At 41.0% G+C, this 10728-nt stretch overlaps 1 protein-coding gene across 3 annotated transcripts; it reads left to right on the plus strand.

The window, feature by feature from the left end:
* Positions 1-371: 371 nt before the first annotated feature.
* On the plus strand, positions 372-8872 carry ENTPD4 (ectonucleoside triphosphate diphosphohydrolase 4). Of its 3 annotated transcripts, none has more exons than XM_026122381.2 (13): positions 372-517; positions 897-1020; positions 1117-1314; positions 1816-2021; positions 2558-2708; positions 2796-2899; positions 3518-3577; positions 3833-3987; positions 5542-5708; positions 5946-6270; positions 7011-7096; positions 7326-7487; positions 7776-8872. In XM_026122381.2, exons 2-13 carry the CDS (start codon positions 1013-1015, stop codon positions 8002-8004), a joined length of 1851 nt encoding a protein of 616 aa, XP_025978166.2. In that variant the 5' UTR covers positions 372-517; positions 897-1012; the 3' UTR covers positions 8005-8872. The 3 variants fall into 3 exon arrangements, with proteins under 3 accessions (XP_025978166.2, XP_064353940.1, XP_025978167.2); XM_064497870.1 differs by having other exon boundaries at positions 7398-7487; XM_026122382.2 differs by having other exon boundaries at positions 3833-3963.
* The last annotated feature ends 1856 nt before the right edge of the window (positions 8873-10728 follow it).

Consider the following 10728-nt stretch of genomic DNA (forward strand, 5'->3'; position numbering starts at 1 on the left):
GCTCCATAAATGTGTCTGTGGAGGGTTTTTTTAGGGATTCAGCAGAGAACTGCGGCCACCTTCCAGCGCCCTCTCGGTCGGGGCAGGCAGGACCCCCTCCTCCCGCCCTGAGGTGACACGCGGTGATATTTCAAGCAACACGGCCGGGATTTGGCCATAAATCCTGTCAGAGTCTTATTACTTTAACCAGCTGTATTTATTTATTACAGGTTCTTTGCACAATGAGCTGGTGACCTCCGTTATTGCCGCCTGGGCTCGCTGGCGATGCAGCGCCATTGCGCACTAGCACCTGCGCAGGCCGCTGCCCCGCCATGTTCCCTCAGCGCTGGCCCCGCCCCCTCGCCCCGCCCCCCGCGCGGCCCCGCCCCCTCCCCCGGGGAACGCATTTCCAGCCCGCCGCCTGGCGCTGCTGCTCCTGGGGGTTTTGCGTGCGTGCGTCACATCCGGCGGCGGGACCAGGAAGTGGCGCGCGGGCCGGTTGCTATGCGGCGGCGGAGCGGCGGCGGCGGGCCGGGAGGTGAGCGCCGGACGCCTGGGCCCCTGCGGCTGGGGGAGGGGAAGAGCGGCCGGGGGGGGAGCGAAGAGGCCGGAGTCCTCCCTCTGTTTGTGGGGAGTGGGGCGAGGCCCGGGCCCGGGCCTTGGCGGCTGCCCGGGGCTGCCGGGCCGTGAGAAGGAGGAGGAGGCGGCGGTCGCCGCGCCGCCCGCCGGGGGTTACAGAGGCAAAACGTTGTTAGTGTTGAGTTCGGAGCCTTTGCGCTTTGGGGACCGGCCTCGCCGGTGGTGGTGGAGCTGGATGTGTGCCTAACTCCCCTACCGCCCCCCGAGCGGAGGAGTGAACGGCCGTGCTCGGGGGAGGATCGTCGTTTTTATTTACTTACTTATTTTCTTTAACTCAGGGACAGAGGAGCAATGGCTTTGAGAAGGACTCACGTGTCTCCTCAGTCTGAGGTGACTGGCTGATGCTGGGACACCTGCTGGTCTTCCTCTCCGTTGCTCCTGCCCATATCCTGAAATGGGGAGGTAAGAGTCCAAAAAGAACAGGTGTACCAAAGAACGTCCTGCGATTCCCCTTAGTAGAGTCCATTTTTAAAGCAGATTGTTCTCTTTGAATTTCAGGATCAACATCTCGTGTTTGCTTCCTGCTTCCTGGCACTTCAGCATCTCTCCTGTGGGATGTCCGCGTATTCTCAACAGCACTTTGCGACAGATTGTTGTTATTGGAATACTTGCTGCTGCTGTCTCTTTGCTTTACTACTCCGTGGTTGTCATCCGGAATAAGTACGGGCGTGCGTACAGGGATAAAAGATTCCACAGGTGAGCATTAAAAGTGCTCTAGTGGAGAGGAAAGCTGTGGTTTGCACTTTGCAGATTCATGTTAAGTTACTTACAGTTGGGACAGGAATTTGATGTGCAAGACAAAACACTGACAGGAAGTGTGTATAAAATAACTGAATGGGGGGAGCATGAATAAAATTTCATGCTTTTTTCCTATAGTTTTCTTTTTTGAAGTTACTTTTAATTTATTAATAATTCAACTTTACAATATCTTATTTAATGTTTCCATAGCATAATAAAAATATGGGAGCAAGAGTGTTGTGTAAGAAATTATTCTGGAAATGACTTTCAGAATTTATTTGGAGAATTTTGTTCTTTTGGGCAGCACTTCACTTTTTTTTTCCTTCAGCAGTGTAAAATGCTGAAAACTATTGTGCGATTCCTCCAGTAGAAGCTGTTATGCTGTTTTGAATCTGATGTTAAGAAAAACTTTCATACAGAACTTGAATTGTCACGTAGTAATGCCCATCTTTCTTCTAGATATCTTGCCCGAGTAACTGATACTGAAGCTACCGATACAAACAACCCCAACCTGAACTATGGGATTGTTGTGGACTGTGGCAGCAGTGGCTCTAGGATCTTTGTGTATTGTTGGCCAAGGCACAACGGTAACCCACACGATCTGCTGGACATCAAACAGATGAGGGACAAAAACAGAAAACCAGTGGTTATGAAAATTAAACCAGGTACTGGCAAGAAGTTAATATTTATAATTGCTTTTCTAGATAGTTGCCTCTCCTAACCTGGCTTTTTCAAAGCCTGTATTTAAAATGACTGGGTAAAGGAAACTTGAATGTCATCAGTATGGCGTTCCTTCAGTTTTTTTGCGTTTCATTTGCACAATACTTTGTTCAGGTTTAGAGCTTGAAACATGACACTGACAAACAGGAGGAAGAGGGTTTCTTTGTATACCAAGACAGTTGCCAGTTCAGTTGTCACTTAGATTAGTTCTGTTCAGTAAGTAAGTAAATAATCAGCTTTCTAAAAAGCTATTTGAACCAATTGTACAAATAGGTAATTACATAAAACAGTAATACAGGTTTTTGTTTAATGTTTAGAGGATGAATTAGTGTTAGTTTCATTTTTTTATTCCTGTAGCTGACTTCCTGGAATTGGCTTTGGGTTGTTCGTTTCTGTTCAGTGCATTGGTTATCAAGATTTTGCAGACAGGAGCTACCTGAGGCCTGAGTTGCTTCACTTTCACATTTATCTGTTTCACTAGGCATTTCAGAGTTTGCTAGCTCTCCTGAGAAGGTCAGTGATTACATTTCTCCACTTCTGAGCTTTGCTGCTGAACACGTGCCCCGTGCAAAACACAAAGAGACTCCTCTTTATATTTTGTGTACTGCAGGAATGAGGATTCTGCCAGAAAGGTTATTGACCATCTTATTTTTAGCATTTACAATAGCGATCCTGGTGTCTCTGACTATTTTTAACTGTTCAAAAACGTAATTTTGCAGCCAGCAGAAGGCAATACTTGAGGATCTGCTCACTGATATCCCTGTGCACTTTGATTTTCTGTTCTCGGACTCACATGCAGAGGTTATTTCTGGGAAACAGGAAGGTGGGTTAAAATTGGGAAAATTCTTTAAAATGTTTACTCTTTTCCTGCTACAATTTGAATAGTTTTTTATTGCTTTTTAAAATTCTAATTCAGTTGAGAGAATTATTCCTCAATAGCAATAGATGGTCCTGTGTGCAGATTATCATCTGTAATCTTCTAACTTGTCTAAATGTTTTCTAATTAGCATAACATAACACATCCCTGTTTTGCAGGGATTTTAGTCCATTTTCTTCAACTTCAGGGAGGCAGGGGTCAGGATAGGATACAAGATTTCTCTCTACAGATGAAATGCTGTGGACATCTGGTTTCTAAAGGGAGCAATGTTTTGATGTAATCAGCTCATAAAACTTTAAGTCACTTTAAAAGCCAATATGTTTGTTTGTTCTTAAATGTACAATCAAAGTATATTTAAGGTATTGAATTAGAATTTTCATCAGAATCCTGACCTGGGACAGAAAGACTAGATTAACTTGTCAGGACTTTAAGTATTTTACTGTGTAAAATAGGAGCAGTGATATGTGATAACAAGTCAAATGCAAAATACCCCTCTCTGTTTTTAAGATGGTATGTACCAAGCATTCCTGTGATGTCCCATTTTTTTCCCCCATACATATGTAGGAGTATATGCATGGATTGGCATCAACTTTGTTCTTGGAAGATTTGAACATACAGATGACGGTAAGTATCTTAATTGTGACCTGGGTTTTGGAAAGGACTTCAAATATGTTACTCCTGTGCTTTCAGTGTTGATTATATGTTTTCAGAGAGATCCATCAGTGAATAGTGCACATGTGAATGCTGGTATTGGCTTAATTTGTGTGTGAAACTTCAATGATCTTCATTGTTACAAAAACTAGAGGGTGTTCTGAGTGTGATGCTGCTTTAGGCCCACCCTAGCTGTAATTCTCAAAGGCTTTTTACTGTTTTCTCCAGAGGATGAAGCTATTGTGGAGGTGCATGTCCCAGGCAGTGAAAACAAGGAGGCCATCTTTCGTAAGAGGACAGTGGGTATTCTTGACATGGGCGGAGTGTCGACTCAGATAGCATACGAAGTCCCTAAAACTGTAAGCTTTGCCTCTTCACAGCAGGTTATTATCTGTGCAACTTTCTTCTTTTCCTTTCGTTTTATTTTAATGCCTATTTGTTCTGTTTGTTTTCTTTGTTTTGAGTCTTATTCTTCATTACATCACATCCCAAAATGGCAAGAGAAGATGGCAAATAAGAGTCCTTCATCAGCTAAGCAATTCATTTGTATTTTGTTTGTTCAGAAAGTTGACTTCCATTAGTATAATTTGTCAGCAATTTTTAAGTTTAATTGGATGTGCATTCTTTGTGTGTATGTAAATGTATATTCATTTTTTTAAAATTTGTGTTATGCTTAAGAGACTTTATGGAGTATTAAGACTAAAAGTTGTATGATTTCTTTAAAAGAATTTACATAAGATATGGCTTTTTCCTTTATAAGTTGGATTGTGAGATATGGAATTAACAAGTTACTTGGTAACAATACAGTTTGAAACATCACCTGTGTCCTCAGCACGGTTCACTTGTTGTAGGAAGCAAATTTCTTCATTGTAACGTCTTAAATGGAACATGACTTTCTCTCATTTCAGTGCACTGATCTCTAGAATAATCCTTGAATTTTTAAAATTAGATAACTTCTCGTTGACTTCAATGAAAAATTATCTGAAGTAAGAATAGCATAAAAGCCCCATGTTTAGGCTTTCAGTGCACAGTTGTAATGATGTTCAAATCTTCAGCTGTGAAATTACTTTTTCCACTACTGTAGGTTTTAATAACTACTCTGCCTATTTCAAACAGATGGCATAACAAGCAGTTTGGGTTGTTAATCAAAAAATACAGGCATTCAGATTCTGAGCAGATTGTCACAGTCAAATGTGAATTTGGAAATAGGAAGAGTTGCAAACAACTGATGATGGCTGTTATGTGACCCTATCTGAACATGAATTGATTTTAAAAAATGGTATTTTCAACCTGGAGCCTATCCAGGCTCCCTGACAGAGAATGGGCATCGACCGGCTGTGACACTGTACAGTCCTATTTCTGTTTCTCCTTTACGAAGTTTGTTGGAAGCCTTGTGATGTTACGCTGCTTTCCTGAGCACCTTCAACATGAGGTGCTTTTGCTATGTGTCTCTTAAAATGTTTGATAAGCTGCTTCAACCAACTGATGTATGGAATGTGGAGAGAGGGGAGAGACTGACAGAGGTCTCCTGAAAATTTTGAGAACTCTGAATTGGAAAAATAAGAATGGCTTTGCTGGCCAGCCATCCGTCTACCTATCTTAGCAATCTGTGGCATTGGGAAGTCAGAGGTAGTAGCGCTGAGCTTAATAGCTGTAGAGAAACCTTTTTTCTGAGAAGAGACTTCAGTGTCTGCAGTAGCAGTTTAAGTTCCTGGCCTTTGCAGTTCCTTGGGTATCAATAGTGATGATAGGGAGAGCACAGCATACTACTTGCAGAGTACTCTATCAAATAGAAGGTAGTGTGGACCTGTGAAAAGCAAAATAGAAGAGTAAGGAGTGATGCCTAAAGATCTTATGGCATCCTGTTGTCTGACGAACTAGCCTTTAGGTTCTGGTTCTTATTGTTTATAGCTAATCCTAGTGCTTGTGTTTTACAGGAGGAAGTAGCCAAAAACTTACTAGCAGAATTCAACTTGGGCTGTGATGCTCATCAAACTGAGCATGTATATAGAGTCTACGTTGCAACGTTCCTTGGCTTTGGAGGGAATGCAGCACGCCAGAGATACGAAGACAGTCTATTTACCAGTACCGTATTTAGAAACAGGTAACTGGCTGCAGTAGCTTGGGGATATGGGTTCTGTGCATCACTAGGCTGAGCAGCCTCTGACTTGAATATGTGTAGGGAAGAGTCTTAACGCAGAACTTAGCTTCTACAGCGTGCAGCATGAAATGCTGAAACCTCTTTAAGTGAGGATGTCTTCCTGTTTCTGATGCTGTAATATCTCAGAGTTTGATGTTTCTGATCTGCAGTTGTTACAGTTGTGCGTGCTCTTGTATACAGGCTGCTGGGCAAGCAGATTGGTATGACTTCTGATTCACCCTACCTAGATCCTTGCCTGCCCCTGGATGTTCAGGATGAGATTCAGCAAAATGGACAGACAATGTATTTGCGTGGAACAGGAGACTTTAATATGTGCCGTGAAATTATTCAACCCTTCATGAACAAGACCAATGAAACCCAGACATCTCTGAATGGTGTCTATCAGCCTGCCGTGCACTTTCAGAACAGTGAGTTCTATGGCTTCTCGGAGTTCTACTACTGTACTGAGGATGTGTTGCGCATGGGAGGCGATTACAAGGCTGCTAAGTTTACTAAAGCTGCGAAGGTAAGTATTCTTGAAAGAAACTTTTTTCTAATCTGAAACAAACTACTCTAGAAGAGCATTTTGTTCTGAAACTCTTGAAACAAAACTCCTTTAAAGATCCAAACTCTTTTCACCCTGCAATGAATTACCACAGGGTATCTCTTTGCCTCATCTGGGTTTTCTTTTAGAATACTTGTTTTAAGACATAATAGAGTTGACTCCAGAGGTAACAGGACTCATAGCCAAATTTCAGAAGAACTATTGAAATAAGGATAAATCCATGCTCCTTCTACCCCTTATTTTTTTATGAAGGTCTTAGTAATGGTTAGCAAAAAATTCCCTTTTCCTCCTGCTTTATATCTTTCATACCTGACTCACTGGGGCTAATTCTAGCAGGGATCAATCAGTCAGGGCAGTATAAAGTAAGGCCATAGCATAAACTAAAGGAATATGACATGCTTTGTCAGTGCCCTAAAAACAGATTGTCTATTTTTGTGTATCTGCAAGGGTATTACTAAAGAATTTAAATGCTATTGCATATTAGTTTAACAACAAATGCCAAGCGTGGTTCAAAATGATGTTAAAGAAGATACGAAATGTGCAGTCTGACATATTGATAGTTCAAGGGAAACTGTTCTAATTTTTCTAGCTTCGGATGTTTACAGAGCATCTTATCTACTGACAAAAAAATCTTAACACAAGGCAGAAGCAATATTGAAGTTTGTGTGTTTTTTTTCTTCTTTTTTTTTTTTTTTTTTAAGGATTATTGTGCCACTAAGTGGTCTGTCCTACGGGAACGTTTTGACCGTGGTCTTTATGCATCACATGCTGATCTCCACAGATTGAAGTAAGTATTTGTGTTTGCACAGCAGATTCATTCATGCAGAGTTGCCAAGGAGAGGTCATGTCCAAATGATCCATTTAATGAAATCATTAGAAGTGTGAATATAACCTTAAATATTGCATCAGCCATAAAAATTACTGAAAGCAATGTATCTAAATGTGCTCCACAGTCCTTTGGGACTGTGTAACTACTGAGAAACTAAATGCCTGACTCTATGCCACTTTTTCTGTAGGTACCAGTGTTTTAAGTCGGCTTGGATGTATGAAGTATTTCACAATGGCTTCTCTTTTCCTGTGAGTTACAGCAATTTGAAAACAGCTCTGCAGGTTTATGATAAAGAGGTGCAATGGACATTGGGAGCCATTCTTTACCGAACACGTTTTTTACCGTTAAGGTACCCCTTCTTTTCTTAAATGTCTGGAAATAGTGTTTGGGTGGATGGGATGAACATTTTATGAAGGAAAGGGAGACACTGACAGCAAAGCAGTTGGCAGACAGGGGGAGACAAAATGTTGTTTCTAGTTCCTTTATATAAAGTATCCATATCTGAGTGCCTATTTCAGGTAGCTCAAGTAACTCTTGATAAAGCCTGTTCTACTAAGATGGGCTCTCTTTTCTTTGATAAGATAGTTTGGAGGCAAAGCTTGCTTTGCAATTTATGTTTATCCCTTTGACTTTTCAGAGACATCCAGCAAGAAAACTTCCGTGGAAGTCACTCCCACTGGAGGAGCTTCTCCTTTGTTTACAATCATTACTTGTTTTTTGTCTGTTTTCTGATTGTGCTGCTCTCCATCCTACTTTACCTGCTAAGGCTGAGACGAATCCACAGGCGAATGTTGCGTAACAATTCATCCACTTCCCTATGGATTGAGGAAGGCCTCCCGCCACAGAAGATCCCAGGAGCCCTATGAGATGCTGTGATGGAGAGCTTTTGTTGGACTTTCTACAGAAAAAGCCATTTTTGCCTCAGGGTTTCTCCTTTTTGTCCCTTTAAATGACAGAAGAAGCAGATCACCCCAAGTGTGGAATTCAGCTAGGCTTTGGAAATATGGGAAAACGGGGTCAACTTGGCTTAGTCTCATTAGACAATATCTGCCAAAAATTTTTTTAAAATAATGCACTTTTGTGTGTAATGGGAAGAGTAAAGACTTGATGTCAGTAAATGAGTAGCAGTAGCTTAAGCTATGTATGGTAAGAGAATGAGTGCGAGTTCTCATCCTTTGAGTGGGATTGTGAAATATCGTTAGCTAGGATGAATGAGTTTCGTTTCTTTTTTTTCTTTTTCCCTCCAGACCCATGCTTGGTATTTGGCTTCTCAATTCTGAGTGTCCCCAGTCAAAGAAAAGGAAGTACAGGGTTTTCAAAAGCAGTAAGAAACAACCTGTTAGGACAGATTTTCTGTTTTATATTCTGGAATAAGTACTGTGATGTAGAAGAAAAATCTATTGCACCCAATGCTGTGCTTCCACAAAACTGCTTAAATCACTATTTTGTTTATTTGTGAGTTTCACCTCTGTCTCGGAAGCTATATTCATATAGTGGCAAAAGTTGCTACCTTTTAATCCTTATTTCTGTTTCATAATCATTAAAAGATCTCCCTGAAGCTCCAGTAAGGTGAAAAAACTGGAATATGTCTAGGCTTCTGTTTCTGCTGTAGTAGACATGCACGGTGACTTCTTTGTTTTTGAGTACTCTGATTTGTTAATTTATATTCTATTTAAAACTGTTAATTTTACTTGAAAATAATTTGTCCATAATTAAAAGTGGGATTTATATGAACTTTTGATGGATGAATATTTTATTGTGTAATATAAATCATTTTTGCTTTCACTGTTTGTGTCCAACTGGCAAAACTTTCTTCTCTTCTAGTAGGTGTGAATATGTTGGAAAACTGGATGCTGTTTTCAGTAGTGGAGCACTGAAATGTTGATACCACTTTTGTCATGCTTAAGGTGCAGTTTATTCGTCTAAACATCTAGATGCTTCGAATTGTTCTGTCATCTCTTCCTGATATGCTTGCTCTTGCCATTGAGTGTCAAGGGAATTTAGGTTTGATCTGTTGAACTGCAGCTAAATTTAGGTGCTAAACTTTCTGCTCCTTCTGTCCAGTGTCTGGCAGATGGTTGTGTTGTTGCCATAGGAATTAACCAGATACTTGTAGTAATGACCACGATTTTAAATGGCAATGGATCTTTAACTGAACGTTGGAAATAACAAATAGTGTCTCTGTTCTACACAGTATTTTCATACCTGACAAATCTGAGCAGTTCACTAGCTGAGAGTCTGTGTTTTGCATTCTGCTACTTTTTTGAGCACCACCTAGGTGAATACATAAAGATAATATTCCTCTTGCTTCTGATGTCTGGAACTGTGGTGCAAACTAGTTGCACTCATAGGCTGATAAGAATTATCAGAAAACTGACACTGCTGATCATAACAAGCCTGTACTTCCTGTTTCTGAGGTGCCTGGAATTGAGTACAGGGGCCTCTAATTGAATGCCTAGATAAAGCATTCCCCTCTGGAGAAGTGTTAAGGTTAGTGGTAAAGTGAAGAGGAAGTTCCAGTGTGTAACAGTGGCAAAATCCAGGCAGGATGGACTCTGCCAAGCATCTCTTAGTAGAAGAGATGGAGTGTCTCAAAGGCAGCATGCAAATGAAACACTTCTGAAAATCATAAAAACAAAAAACAGTTGAAGGAAGAAAATTTTAGACCCAAAATAGAACTTCCTTTCAGATAGTGGAGGATATCTTTTTTCCAGAGATATTCTTTAAGATACTTTTATTTCTTTTAAGGCCTTATCTTTTAATGTATCACTTTAAAATCGATTCTCTAGTAGAAATGGAAGCTCATTTTTACTAAATGATGGGCAGTCTTTATGAAAAGACTATTCTGTTCTAAATTCAGGTAGTATAAACATTTTAAAAGGGAAAATTATCCAAAGCTACATAGTGCTTTGTTGGTGGAACCAAGTGCAGGATTTGGACATTGCTTTCTTATCTTGTAGGATGGACAATCTGTGGCTGTACACAAGGAAGTATGTGTTTTGTGGCCCCCAGAGCTTAAGATGACTCTGGTAGGTGTCTTACGGGCTCTGGCAGGCCCTCACCAGTGCTATAGTGCATCAGAGAAGTACTGCCTATTTTGTGTGTGTTGTAGCTCACCTGGAAAAACAGCTGGTGCTGCTACTACTTCTGCATCAATACTTGTACTATTAGAGTGCACAAAAGTCTTAATTCAGTTCAATGGCAATTTATATGTTCATATATTCCCCTGGAAAACAACTAGGAAACTTGTCAAAGTGGGGGCTGGAATAGGGATGGCATAATGGAGCCAGATTGACCTGTGTGCTTACATAAAGCATCATGTGCCTGCCTTAGCGTTTCACACTTATTTTTGAAAACTCTGCAGTGGGGAATGAAGATATGAAGCCGGAGTTGTTTGAAATGTGAAGAAAAACAAGAAGGTGAACAGGTAGTGAGAAAGCAGTTGGGTAAAATGGCAGAATGGGGTGGCAGTGACTGCTTTGCTGTGTACAGTTGGTGAATCTGTCTCTCATTCCTTGACAGATTTATTTTTTCCCCTCTGGGATCCTAGCAGCAATGCCCTGCTAGAAGGCTATAGGCTGTAGCTTTTC

Source organism: Dromaius novaehollandiae, chromosome 26 (assembly GCF_036370855.1).
Source record: "Dromaius novaehollandiae isolate bDroNov1 chromosome 26, bDroNov1.hap1, whole genome shotgun sequence".
Classification (NCBI taxonomy): Eukaryota; Metazoa; Chordata; class Aves; order Casuariiformes; family Dromaiidae; genus Dromaius; species Dromaius novaehollandiae.